Raw genomic sequence first — 14,324 nt, forward strand, 5'->3', positions numbered from 1 at the left:
AGGTCACTTTGGCTGTACCTAATGTGCATGGAACCATTACAGTATTTTGGACGATGTCAGTGAAGTTGTTGATCCTGTGAAATTTTGCCCCTAATATCTTCATGGATATTAGTTTAGTTTCGTTTAGCGATTCAGCGCAGAAAGAGGCCCTTCGAGCCACCGGATCCGCACTAACCAGCGATCCCCGCACATTAACACTATCCTACACACACTAGGGACAATTTGCACATACAACCTACAAGCCAATTAACCTACAACCCTGTAGATCTTTGGAGTGTGGGAGGAAACCGAAGATCTCGGCGAAAACCCACTCAGTTACGGGGAGAACGTACACACAGCAACACACACAAACTCCGTACACACAGCACCCATAGTCGGGATCGAACACGGGTCAACGGGACTGCAAGCTCTGTAAGGCAGCAACTCTATCGTGATGTCTCTTTCAAAATTCTGGGATATAGATCCTCGGGTCTTTGAGATTTCTTAATTTTCAGCCTCGTTAACATTTCCAGCAGTCTTTATCTTCCTTCTGTAGCAGACTAGAATCAGGCAATGTTTCTACGTGTGATCGCTGTTGAAAGAAGATCACCGATTTCAACGAGATATCAGATATCTCACAAACCCAGGGCAGCCTGGACTAAAATGGGGGGTGGGGGAGCTGTGGGAAGAAGGTGTTAAATTGACGTCAGGAGCTGGGAAGTTGCACATCTGTTACATTCTGCAGGTACAGAGCTATGTTTGACCTTCTCCCGATGCCCTGGGATTGGCCAGTGGAAGTCAACTATCATGAAGCAAAGGCCTTTTGTACATGGAATGGCAATGGATATCGCCTGCTAACTGAAGCCGAGCATCATCAGATTCAATACGACAGCCAGGTACTCTATCCAGTCCATTCAGGGGGTGAGTCTAATTTATGGAAGGATTTACTCCCATAAGCTCCTGTGGCTGGTACACTAAAGAGAGATAGCATACAATTGAACGCAGTGATATCTTCATTTTATCTACACTTTGCAAATTCCAGCCACTCTGGGCCTTCATGTTTCAACAGCCTTCCTTGTTTTATCTTGTTTTAATGGATCATCTTAATGTAAATGATGTTGAGTTTGATTTGTAAAAGAAGGCAAAATAACCAAGCATCATTTTTATTATCTTTGTGTAAGCAAGAATTTCATTGTACATGCACCTCACTCCGTGCATGACAACAAGCGCGACTTGATTTATCTTACGCAAACGATATGCCAATGATTTTTTTTAAATAGTTTTGTAAGCTTGCCTGACTCTGTTCAAAATAAAACGTGTGTTTGTGCAGCTTCTGGTTTAACTAGAATATAGAGTGAGCTAAGGATGCTTGAGTCAAAGATAGACACAAAACGCTGGAGTAACTCAGCGGGACAGGCAGCATCTCTGGTGAGAGGGAATGGGTGATGTTTCGGGTTGAGACCCTTCTTTAGATTGATCTTGATGCTCGAGTCATTTAGATTACAAAGGCTTTGAGTTCAGTCTGTGTTGAATTAGTTGATCCAAGATGGTTGCAATTGGCCACAGTTTATGGTCAATGTATTGAGGAAGAAAATGATCTGGATCTGGATCGAAATCTGCTTTCCAAGACTTCAGCATGGAAATAGATAGTCCTGCACCGGGGGTTTTCCATCAGACACTTGGGCCAGGTCAGAGATTGGTCACCGTACCCTCTAACCCACTGAAAGATGATAAATAGTGAATGTGTAAGTTTTACTGTGTACAGTAGTTCCGAGTTCAGTGACATTGTTGATTCAGTGAAATTTTCACCTGTTGGCCGACCGCTGAGCAAATAGACATTGTAACATTTCCTTGTAATATTAGGGATCTGAGTGTACTAAGTGTAACAATTCTGATTTATGATACAAGGCTCTGCTTTGTAATCTATCCCTTGAATATAGAAACTGAATTCCTGATGTATCCATTTGCCTGCATAAACCTGATCTGAGATAGTTTTCTATTGCTTTTTTTTCTTGGCCCCTCTCATTCCTTCTCTCGTATCTCCTTCCTTTCCTACTAAGTAGCTGTCACTTGTTATTTCTCTTTTATTGGGTACTTTGTGCATCCTATCCTAAACGCCTCGTTAATATTCCTTTGTATTTCTATTCCCTCCTTCGTGTACCAGACATGACGACTTTGGGATAAACTAGTCACCTTGGCCCCTTGCTGGAATTTTGAAGAGTCCGTGGCATCTTCTAAGGCTGCCTCCTTAAAAGCAGTGACTCCATGTAGCAATCCTCTAGTGAATCCTCATGGCCCCGACATTGGTGATCAACCCCAGTCCGATACTGCTCACCCACCCCACACCATGGCCCTTCACACAACTAGATAATTATTTGCGCTGAGTTACTCTAGCATGTCATTTCTAACCAGAGAATCAATCACCCTTGCTCACCTCAATTCTCGCCAGAACTTCCATTCATTCACAAATTGGGTCGAACTGGAGCCTTGTGCTGATGTCCAAGCTGCCACTGAAATATGGCAGGTACACAAAAAAGCTGGAGAAACTCAGCGCGTGCAGCAGCATCTATGGAGCGAAGGAAAAAGGCAACGTTTCGGGCTGAAACGTTGCCTTTTTCCTTTGCTCCACAGATGCTGCTGCACCCGCTGAGTTTCTCCAGATTTTTTGTGTACCTTCGATTTTCCAGCATCTGCAGTTCCTTCTTAAACACTGAAATATGGCTCTCATGTTCTCAAGCTTTTGCCCGTGACTTTTCAGTCTCACTTGACGAACAACATTTTAGAGCACATCTGGCTGAACCAAATTAAGGTTTATTCTCCTCTGTCACTTTGTAATGAGCAACTCTGCAGATTAATCGGCCCAAGTATCTCGTAGCGGCCTTTTGCAGAGGAAATGTTTAGGGTCATTTTCAATGCATTAGGTCTTGGATAAGCAGGCATCTAGAGCAGAAGCTTATTGTCTTTCTCATTAAGTACAATCCTATCTTGGATCAACTAATTCAGCACAAACAGACCGGCAACACTATATTTTTCCGATGAACCAAGAGAGCTGTTGTATCATCACCAAGAGAGAAACAAAAACTGCAAAATTAAGTCATCCCCAGCAACCAGTTCTTTAATTTAAAAATTAAATATGCTGTAATAAAATTGGAAATAATAAAAACGGTAAATGCTGGAATCTCTCAGCAGGTCAGGCAGTATCTGTGGAAAGAACAACTAAGTTGTTACTACAGTTGAGTTACTCCAGCATTTTGTGTCTCTGTTCGGTGTAAACCAGCATCTGCAGCTCCTTCCGAAACAAAGTTAATGTTTTATGTTGAAGACCTTTTGTCAGAACTAGGAATGTTTTTCATTCTCTCTTTCCTTTTCCCAGCACTCCAAACCTCCTCCTGCGCTTGACTTAAAGCTCCCTCTCTCTGCTCCCTCTCTCATCTTGCCTCATACCTTCTCCAATGTTTCCTTGTCCATAACCCTCACCTCCTGTTCTGTTGACCCACGTCAGAACCATCTATCCTCCAACTTCATTTCTCACTGATGCTATGCGGTTCCCTCCCATCTGTTGCTGACAACTGTCACATCAGTTGCTTCCCAACCCACCCGCCAGTTCAACATAACCATCTGAGACAAATACAAAATGCTGGATTAACTCAGGCAGCATCTCTGGAGAGATGGAATGGGTGACATTTAGGGTCGAGACCCTTCTTCATACCATCTGAGGAGCTCCCTGACCAATGTGGCATCTACATACACATCTTCCTTGCAGCTTCTTGATGTTCTCTAAACAGTTTCTACTTCTGCAAACACACTGGTGGAAATATGCCTCAGAATGCTGGCTTCCTTCTGTGCCAAAGATATCATTTCCTCATTGATTGTTACCACCTTGTCACTTTGATTGGGTCAGTCACATTATTCTCTCTCTTCTGTTGCCCAAATCAATGGAGCTAATGATTATAGACAAGGAATTTCCACCAGTTTGCTTCCTGCACTGGCACCATTATATTTAAAGGTCTACCGTTGACCTCTTCCCCTTCCCCATCTGCATTCTGCTCCTGGCACCAACTTGGACTGCCTCTTCGCCATCTTGTAATCCCTTTACTCCTCTGCTTTCCCTCCTGAGCCTTTGATAGAGATATAATTTCCTTTACAGTCTGGCAAATCCTCAGCTGTTCCTTCAACACAGCCACATGTTCCTGTTGTCCATCCCTCTCTCTGGCTACTGACATGGTCTTGCTTCCCCAGGGATGAATTCCTTTCCTAAATCTCACTGACTCCTCCCCTTCTTTAAGGCCATTTTTAACTTTCCCTACATTTTTGGTCACAGCTCCATCGATTATTTTTTCTCATTTTTTGTCCTTTCTCTATTTCTTTCCGCGTCTGCCTCAAGCACATCAAGCTCGTATTTTCCTGAGGTTGAAAATATGTGTCCAGACATGGTTAGTTGACGAGGTTAATTGCATTATGCAAATACATTAGGCAGACGGTATTGGAGTGAAATATTCTACCAAAGGGGAGGACCATGTACTTAGTTAAGGAATTGGGGTCAAGGAAAGAGCCGTCACCAATATTTCCACCACCACCACACACAAGAAGCACAAGATGTGACAAGACAGACACCATTGCATGCAGATGCTGAGAAGTGTGTTTAGCTCTGGCTGAAACATAGAAACATAGAAATTAGGTGCAGGAGTAGGCCATTCGGCCCTTCGACATTCAATATGATCATGGCTGATCATCCAACTCAGTATCCCGTACCTGCCTTCTTTCCATACCCTCTGATCCCCTTAGCCACAAGGGCCACATCTAACTCCCTCTTAAATATAGCCAATGAACTGGCCTCGACTACCCTCTGTGGCAGAGAATTCCAGAGATTCACCACTCTCTGTGTGAAAAAAGTTCTTCTCATCTCGGTTTTAAAGGATTTCCCCCTTATCCTTAAGCTGTGACCCCTTGTCCTGGACTTCCCCAACATCGGGAACAATCTTCCTGCATCTAGTCTGTCCAACCCCTTAAGAATGTTGTAAGTTTCTATAAGATCCCCTCTCAATCTCCTAAATTCTAGCGAGTATAAACCAAGTCTATCCAGTCTTTCTTCATATGACAGTCCTGACATCCCAGGAATCAGTCTGGTGAACCTTCTCTGCACTCCCTCTATGGCAATAATGTCCTTCCTCAGATTTGAAGACCAAAACTGTACGCAATACTCCAGGTGTGGTCTCTCCAAGACCCTGTACAACTGCAGTAGAACCTCCCTGCTCCTATACTCAAATCCTTTTGCTATGAAAGTTAACATACCATTCGCTTTCTTCACTGCCTGCTGCACCTACATGCCTACTTTCAATGACTGGTGTACCATGACACCCAGGTCTCGCTGCATCTCCCCTTTTCCTAGTCGGCCACCATTTAGATAATAGTCTGTTTTCCTGTTTTTGCCACCAAAATGGATAACCTCACATTTATCCACATTATACCGCATCTGCCAAACATTTGCCCACTCACCCAGCCTATCGAAGTCACCTTGCAGTCTCCTAGCATCATCCTCACAGCTAACACTGCCCCCCAGCTTAGTGTCATCCGCAAACTTGGAGATATTGCCTTCAATTCCCTCATCCAGATCATTAATATATATTGTAAATAGCTGGGGTCCCAGCACTGAGCCTTGTGGTACCCCACTAGTCATTACCTGCCATTGTGAAAAGGACCCGTTCACTCCTACTCTTTGCTTCCTGTTTGCCAGCCAGTTCTCTATCCACATCAATACTGAACCCCCAATACCGTGTGCTTTAAGTTTGTATACTAATCTCTTATGTGGGACCTTGTCGAAAACCTTCTGGAAGTCCAGATACGCCACATCCACTGGTTCTCCCCTATCCACGCTACTAGTTACATCCTCGAAAAATTCTATAAGATTCATCAGACATGATTTACCTTTCGTAAATCCATGCTGACTTTGTCCAATGATTTCACCACTTTCCAAATGTGCTGCTATCCCATCTTTAATAACTGACTAGCAGTTTCCCCACTACCGACGTTAGACTAACTGGTCTGTAGTTCCCCGTTTTCTCTCTCCCTCCCTTCTTAAAAAGTGGGGTTACGTTTGCTACCCGCCAATCCTCAGGAACTACTCCAGAATCTAAAGAGTTTTGAAAGATTATTACTAATGCATCCACCATTTCTGGAGCTACTTCCTTAAGTACTATGGGGTGCAGCCTATCTGGCCCTGGGGATTTATCGGCCTTTAATCCATTCAATTAACCCAACACCACTTCCCGACTAACCTGGATTTCACTCAATTCCTCCAACTCCTTTGATCCGCGGTCCCCTGCTATTTCCGGCAGATTATTTATGTCTTCCTTAGTGAAGACGGAACCAAAGTAGTTATTCAATTGGTCCGCCATATCCTTGTTCCCCATGATCAACTCACCTGTTTCTGACTGCAAGGGACCTACATTTGTTTTAACTAATCTCTTTCTTTTCACATATCTATAAAAACTTTTGCAGTCAGTTTTTATGTTCCCTGCCAGTTTTCTTTCATAATCTATTTTTCCTTTCCTAATTAAGCCCTTTGTCCTCCTCTGCTGGTCTCTGAATTTCTCCCAGTCCTCCGGTATGCTGCTTTTTCTGGCTAATTTGTACGCATCATCCTTCGCTTTGATACTATCCCTGATTTCCCTTGTTATCCACGGATGCACTACCTTCCCTGATTTATTCTTTTGCCAAACTGGGATGAACAATTTTTGTAGTTCATCCATGCAGTCTTTAAATGTCTTCCATTGCATATCCACCGTCAACCCTTTTAGAATTAATTGCCAGTCAATCTTGGCCAATTCGCGTCTCATACCCTCAAAGTTATCTTTCTTTAAGTTCAGAACATTGTTTCTGAATTAACAATGTCACTCTCCATCCTAATGAAGAACTCAACCATATTATGGTCACTCTTGCCCAAGGGGGCACGTACAACAAGACTGCTAACTAACCCTTCCTCATTACTCAATACCCAGTCTAAAATAGCCTGCTCTCTCGTTGGTTCCTCTACATGTTGATTTAGATAACTATCCCACATACATTCCAAGAAATCCTCTTCCTCAGCACCCCTGCCTATTTGATTCACCCAATCTATATGTAGATTGAAGTCACCCATTATAACTGTTTTGCCTTTGTCTCACGCATTTCTAATTTCCTGTTTGATACCATCTCCAAAGCTAGTGTTTCGCAGCTCTACCCATACCGATTCCACATCCTCCAAAGTAATGTCCTTCCTTTGCATCGCGTTAATCTCCTCTCTAATCAGCAACGCTACCCCACCTCATTTTCCTTTCTCTCTATCCCTCCTGAATATTGAATATCCCTGGATGTTCAGCTCCCAGCCTTGGTCACCCTGGAGCCATGTCTCCGTGAGCCCAACTATATCATAATCATTAATGGCTATCTGCACGTTCAAATCATCCACCTTATTACGAATACTCCTTGCATTGAGACACAAAGCCTTCAGGCTTGTTTTTACAACTCTCTTACCCCTTATACAATTATGTTGAAAAGTGGCCCTTTTTGATTTTTGCCCTGGTTTTGTCTGCCTGCCGCTTTCACTTTTCACCTTGCTACCCATTGCTTCTACCCTCATTTTACACCCCCCTGCCTCTTTGCTCTTGTACCCATCCCCCTGCCACATTAGTTTAAATCCTCCCCGACAGCACTAGCAAACACTCCCCCAAGGACATTGGTTCCATTCCAGCCCAAGTGCAGAACTACTTCTAATCTTATGTGTGGACTAGATAAGAAGAAGAAGAAGTTAAGGTGTTGCAATGTCGCCAGCAGATGAGGAAGTATTTGCAAGAATGAAGCAAGAAAGGTTTAATAATAATAATAATGATGGATGGGATTTATATAGCGCCTTTCTAGATACTCAAGGCGCTTTACATCGCATTATTCATTCACTCCTCAGTCACACTCGGTGGTGGTGAGCTACTTCTGTAGCCACAGCTGCCCTGGGGCAGACTGACGGAAGCGTGGCTGCTAATCTGCGCCTACGGCCCCTCCGACCACCACCAATCACTCACACACATTCACACACATTCACTCGCAGGCAAAGGTGGGTGAAGTGTCTTGCCCAAGGACACAACGACAGTATGCACTCCAAGCGGGATTTGAACCGGCCACCTTCCGGCCGCCAGCCGAACACTTAGCCCATTGTGCCATCTGTCGCCCTACTTAGACATACTCCAACTGTTCATCAGTGAATGCCATTTCCCATCACCATTGATGCCGATTTTTAATCCATCGCATCAGGTGTCCACATATTATTGAAGTAATTAATTGGCCAGGATTCAAGCAACAGACTCTCCCAGTTCAAATTCCCATTGTCATAAGGGCCAGTGACTAGCAACAAAGCCTCTCTGAATATTATGCCTATATTTTCATGGCAATCAGGCCGTGTTTTCCATCATTGATATCTTGAGGTTGGCTGATAACGTCAGATTGGCTTCATTATGGTAATTGTGCCCAGGGTGATGGTATAAAACAGATCCTAACAAATGGCTGTTCATTTGATATTTTCACATCGCTCAAATCGATCAGCCATGATCACATTGAATGGCGGTGCTGGCCCATTAGGCCGAACGGCCTACTCCTGCACCTATTGTCTATTATCTATTATCTATTCTGGTTGCCCTGGTTTTGTGGATGGAATTTTGACCTATTTATACCAAAGTGTAAGTATAAGCAATAGTCATCCTTATACCATTCCTAAATGTTCTTGATAGAAGCCTATGGAAGGTGACGTTACCTCTGATCCAATATTTTGTGATGATGTAAAGGTGAAATACAACCTCAACCTGGCTTATGGGTCACCAACAGTGAGTACAACTTTCTCCCAACCGTTCACTGGGTACTTTTCTCAGAGATGCTGAGTTATGGTTTATTTGAATGAATGAATGAATGAATGAATGAATGAATGAATGAATGATGAATGATGAATGATACTTTATTCTCAAATCAACCTAGGTGCAGTGAAATGCCTCGTTTTGTGTACAAATTTTGAATTAACATATCAAAAAAGATGGAAAGCCATAGTTTGCCACATGTCAGGGGTGCTTAAAACTAGAGGGGATAAGGCTAACATGAGAAGGGAAGGATTTTAAAAGTAATCGGAAGAGAAACTTTGAGTTAGGTGCATACATAAAATGAGCTGGTAGAGGCTGGTATAATTACAATTTTGAGGGGAGTCCAGAATCAGGGTCACAGTTTAAGAATAAGGGGTAGGCCATTTAGGGCTGAGATGAGGAAAAGCTTTTTCACCCAGAGAATTGTGAATCTGTTGAATTCCCCGCCACAGAAGGCAGTGGAGTCCAATTCACTGGATGTTTCAATAGAGAGTTAGATTTAGCTCTGAGGGCTAAAAGAATCAAGGGATGTGGGGAAAAAGCAGGAACGGGGTACTGATTTTAGATGTTCAGCCAAGATCATAATGATCGTGGTGCTGGCTCAAAGTGCTGAATGGCTTACAGCTGCACCTATTTTTTCTTTCTAAGAAAGATAGTTGGACAGGTACATGGTTTACATTCTCTCTGTTTTGTCACCTGCAGCCTGTTGCTATGTATCCACCCAACCAGGCAGGTTTTCATGATGTGTTTGGCAATGTCTGGGTGTGGACTGAAGATCATTTTAATGGACTTCCAGGGTTTGCCACTTCCTACCTGTATGATGATTTCTCCAGCCCTTGTTTTGATGGCAGGCATACAATGATCCTGGTAAGTTTCCAATAATATGGACTGCTTCTATGCTATAAACTTTGTCGCTTCAGGATTTATTTTAATTCATAATTGTGCATCCAACAGAAACTATGCTGTTTTTTATGAAAAAGTAAAAAACACCCTGCAAAAATGGAAAATCTGGAGTAACTCAGCCGGTCTGGAGAAACTAAGCATCTCTGGAGAAAAGGAGTAGGTGATGTTTCGAGTCGTGACACTTCTTCAGTCTGAAAACCGAAGAAGGGTCTTGACCCAAAATATCATCTATTCTTTTTTTCCAGAGATGCTGCCTGTCCCGCTGATTTACTCCAGCTTTTTGTGTCTACCTTCAGTTTAAACCAGCATCTGCAGTTCCATCCTACGCTGCAAAATTAGAAATGTGAAATAAAAGTGGAACATGCTCAGGAGGTCAGGTACACATCTGTGGAAAGTGTAACACAATTGAGGTTTCAGGTTGCAGATCATCAGTCAGAAATACCCAATTCTGACAAAGTTAATGGACAATTGACAATAGACAATAGGTGCAGGAGTAGGCCATTCGGCCCTTCGAGCCAGCACTGCCATTCAATGTGATCATGGCTGATCATTCACAATCAGTACCCTGTCCCTGCCTTCTCCCCACATCCCCAGACTCCGCTATCTTTAAGAGCCCTATCTAGCTCTCTCTTGAAAGTATCCAGAGAGCCGGCCTCCACCACCCTCTGAGGCAGAGAATTCCACAGACTCACAACTCAGTGTGAGAAAAAGTCTTTCCTCAGCTCCGTTCTAAATGGCTTATCCCTTATTCTTAAACTGTGGCCCCTGGTTCTGGACTCCCCCAACATCGGGAACATGTTGCTTTCCTCTAGCATGTCCAAACCCTCAATAATCTTATATGTTTCAATAAGATATCCTCTCATCCTTCTAAACTCCTTCTAACTGTACAAGCCCAGCCACTCCATTCTCTCAGCATATGACTGTCCCGCCATCCCGGGAATTAACCTTGTAAACCTACGCTGCACTCCCTCAATAGCAAGTCAATCACCTGAAATGTCAACTCTATTTTTCTTCCCACAGATGCTGTCTGTCATGTTGTTGTATAATTGAAAATAACTACACACATTGTCAAGGAAAACATTTCATGTCGTATCAAGGGTTAGTTGAGGTTATGCCTTCGTGACAAAACTAATTATACATGCCATCAAAGTTGTATTCTATATTTTTATAAGACAGCAGCATTTTTCTTTATATTGAATAAACGCACATTCTGGTGCATGAAGAATCTTTGCACACAATTTTGTGCAACCATATTGAACAACCAATATGTTTCAACCATTCGAAGAATAATACCATCCTTAACTGTGTCACATTTCATTACACCATGCTAATAGAATTTTTTTATCTAATTGCCAACCTAGGGACAAAACAGACTGGGAGAATCAAAGAACTGCAAATTCTGGTTTACCAAAAAAACACATTAATTACTGGAGTAACTCAACGGGTCAGGCCGTGTCTGTGGGGAACATGGACAGGTGGTGTTTCAGGTTAGAACCCTTGGTCTCACGCTGCTGAGACCGTTGAGTTACTCCAGCACTTTATGACAAATCAGACTTGTAATTTCATTGAAATCGGTTACATTTCGTGTCGAGACCCTTCTTTAGACGAGAATGGTCTTGACCCAAAACATCACCCATTCCTTCTATCCAGAGATGCTGCCTGTCCTGCTGAGTTGTTCTAGCATTTTGTGTCTATCTTTAGTGTCAACCAGCATCTGCAGTTCCTTCGTACACACTTGATTTTTCTTTAATGTAGACAGAAAATATTGAGTGAAATAATTCAAAGAACTGACAGGCGGTTCTTAGGAAATTCGATTTCAATTAATGTCCAATATCTGAATCAGTTTGTCTGGGCCGTATCTTGTCAATGTCTGCTGACAATTTGTACAATTACTACTGCATGTGCTGCCATTACAACAGTGAATGCAGTGCATTTTCTGACGTAAGAGACTCCAGGTGCTGGAGTCTGGAGGAAAAAAAAACAAGTTGCTGGTGGAACTCCATGGGTCAAGCAGCTTCAGTGAAGGGAATGGACAGTTGGTGTTTCAGGTCAAGACCATTCATCTGGACTGATGAAGGCTCCAGACCCACGATGCTCATTACCTGCCACAGATGTTGCCTGACCCAACGTGTTCCTTCAGCAATGTGCGTTCTTTTTATATATTTAATTGGCTGGTAAGTGTTTTATGATTTTGTGAGGTGACTTTGAATGAAGCAACATTTATGGTGCCATTGTTGCCGCTGATTTTTATTTCTGCGCTCAGGGTGGCTCCTGGATTGCAACAGGCGACGAGGCTTCAAGATTTGCACGGTTTTCCTTTCGGAGGCATTTTTTCCAGCATTTGGGCTTCCGCTTGGCAAGAACCTGCCATGGGTTAAGGAGTCCAGCCGCAGTGGTGAATGTTGAAGGGTTTGTTCCAGGGCTCACAAACGGAGGTACACAATAACTATACTGTTTAAGATGGGGTCATCACGGTTCCATTCCAATATCTAGCCCCAAAACCCAATCATAGCGTTCCACTGGGAATAGGAAATAAAGATGATGAAATAAGGTTTAGGAAGTTGATTTTTATCTTCAGAAAGAGTTATGGCTAAGATTAATTGAAATTCTCATGCTTATGAAGAGAGTTTAATAATTTGAAAGAAAATCAGTAAATGGTGGAAGCAACCAGTGTGTCGATCTGCAGTTATGGTGAGAACTTATTCATTGATATTTTAGATATAGGCTCTTTGATTGACATAAGCCTTGCTTTGTATGTTAGCTGTGCTTAACTTTCATAAACTAATCATCCATTACATCTATATTTTGATAGTCTTCAATCTTACAACTTCATGTAGTTGAAAAGTAATCTTGCTGTTTGTCCTTTGTCTGGAACATCACTATTTTAAGAGATGCAATAGACAATAGCTAATAGGTGCAGGAGTAGGCCATTCGACCCTTCGAGCCAGCACCGCCATTCACTGTGATTATGGCTAATCATCCACAATCAGTACCCCGTTCCTGCCTTCTCCCCATATCCCTTGACTCCGCTATTTTTAAGAGTGTCTAACTCTCTTTAAAGCATCCAGAGAATCGGCCTACACTGCCTTCTGAGGCATAGAATTCCACATATTCGCAACTCTCGGGTGAAAAATGGTTTTCCTTATCTCCGTTCTAAATGGCCTACCCCTTGTTCTTAAACTGTGCATACATTGGTGTTTGCAACTATTATCCTGTGTAAGTGATCATTTTGCAGCTCCTTTCTTTTCTCTTCTCTTTCAATAACTATTCTTCAACACAACTTCTATAATCAGTGGGCACCCAATTCACTGTCAGAAACCAGAGTCATTTTGAAAACCCACGTCAAACTCTACCTCCTGTCCAGAGTAAAAGTAAGTCATGTCTCTCACCTCACCTCACCTCTCCTCACCTCTCCTGATGTTTCTAGTGCATCAAGTTTGTTCACAACTTGAGGCAAGCTGTAATTACAGAGCAAGTTGCAATTGGATATCCAATTAAATTGTGTGAAATCCAGGAAGATTTAATTAAATGGATATAGAATTGGCCATGGTAGGAAGTAGAGGATGATGGTGGGAAGGTTCTTTCTCAGACTGGAGATCTTTAGTGTGCCAAGTGGTGTGCCTCAGAGATTGGTGTTGAGCCAATTGCTGTTTGTCATCTATATTAACAATGTGGATGAGAATATACTACTATCGATACCAGCAATCTTAACAGCGACTGCTGGCACCCGTCATAGGTCGTTGCAGGTCGCCGAACATTTCAACATGCTGAAAAGCCAGCGGCGACCAGAACAAGGTACGACTCTTTGACCATGCAGGCTTCATCACGTGACATGTCGCCAGGGTGTCGCCTGTATGGTCGTGAGTCGTCTCCTCAGTCTAGGTATGTTGCAAAACCTACCTGAATCGCCATTGGGAATCTGCCCACAGCCAGGTCCGCGATTTTGGCGCTGTTTGGAGGGGGCGGGTTTAAAACGCGATTTTTACTAGGCTGTACTAATCGCAGATGTTCAGCCTAGTAAATCATTAACGAAAAATCGCTGCAAGACCCGGTCGCAAAAGGTATTATTAGTTTCATATGCCTCGATAATATAGTTATAATAGTTTAAAATTACTCTCTGATTCCGCAACATCTCGCAGCCCCAGGGTTTTATAAAGCAAACAATTAAAGGTATGTACCTTATTTTTACATTAAATGGGGCATATATATAACCCTATATATCAAGTTATCTATAGCGAGTAGTTCATTTTGGGCTTTTTATATCCCGCAGTATTTTTCTCGGCATTTGGGGGCACTAATCCAGCGCGATGTCAACGTTCTAAACCAGCGCGTTCACATGAACCCACTAGAAAGCCGATTTAAATGGGCATTTATTTACAGCAATTGAACACTAAATTCCTTCCATTTGGCCTATAAATTAATGTAAATTAGATATAAAAATCATGTTATATTGTGAATTATTTGTGAATAATCTTTGGACACTTAGGCTATTTAAAAATGTTAATCTTTCCTTAAGAAATGGGCCTTTGATTATCCAAGATCACAGCTTTTTTGTAATGTCCATTG

General features: G+C 42.6%; 1 protein-coding gene across 3 annotated transcripts in view; it reads left to right on the forward strand.

Moving 5' to 3' along the window:
- Nucleotides 1–14,324, forward strand: part of LOC129701164 (uncharacterized) — a 68,300-nt gene that overhangs the window by 24,070 nt on the left and 29,906 nt on the right. For all 3 annotated transcript variants that reach the window (XM_055642215.1, XM_055642213.1, XM_055642214.1), the window contains exons 10-13: nucleotides 725–875; nucleotides 8,736–8,828; nucleotides 9,558–9,722; nucleotides 12,022–12,193. In XM_055642215.1, the coding sequence (XP_055498190.1) occupies nucleotides 725–875; nucleotides 8,736–8,828; nucleotides 9,558–9,722; nucleotides 12,022–12,193 (581 nt within the window). The remainder of the gene's footprint in view (nucleotides 1–724; nucleotides 876–8,735; nucleotides 8,829–9,557; nucleotides 9,723–12,021; nucleotides 12,194–14,324) is intronic.

The sequence above is a fragment of the Leucoraja erinacea genome, chromosome 10 (genome assembly GCF_028641065.1).
Source record: "Leucoraja erinacea ecotype New England chromosome 10, Leri_hhj_1, whole genome shotgun sequence".
Taxonomy (NCBI): domain Eukaryota; kingdom Metazoa; phylum Chordata; class Chondrichthyes; order Rajiformes; family Rajidae; genus Leucoraja; species Leucoraja erinaceus.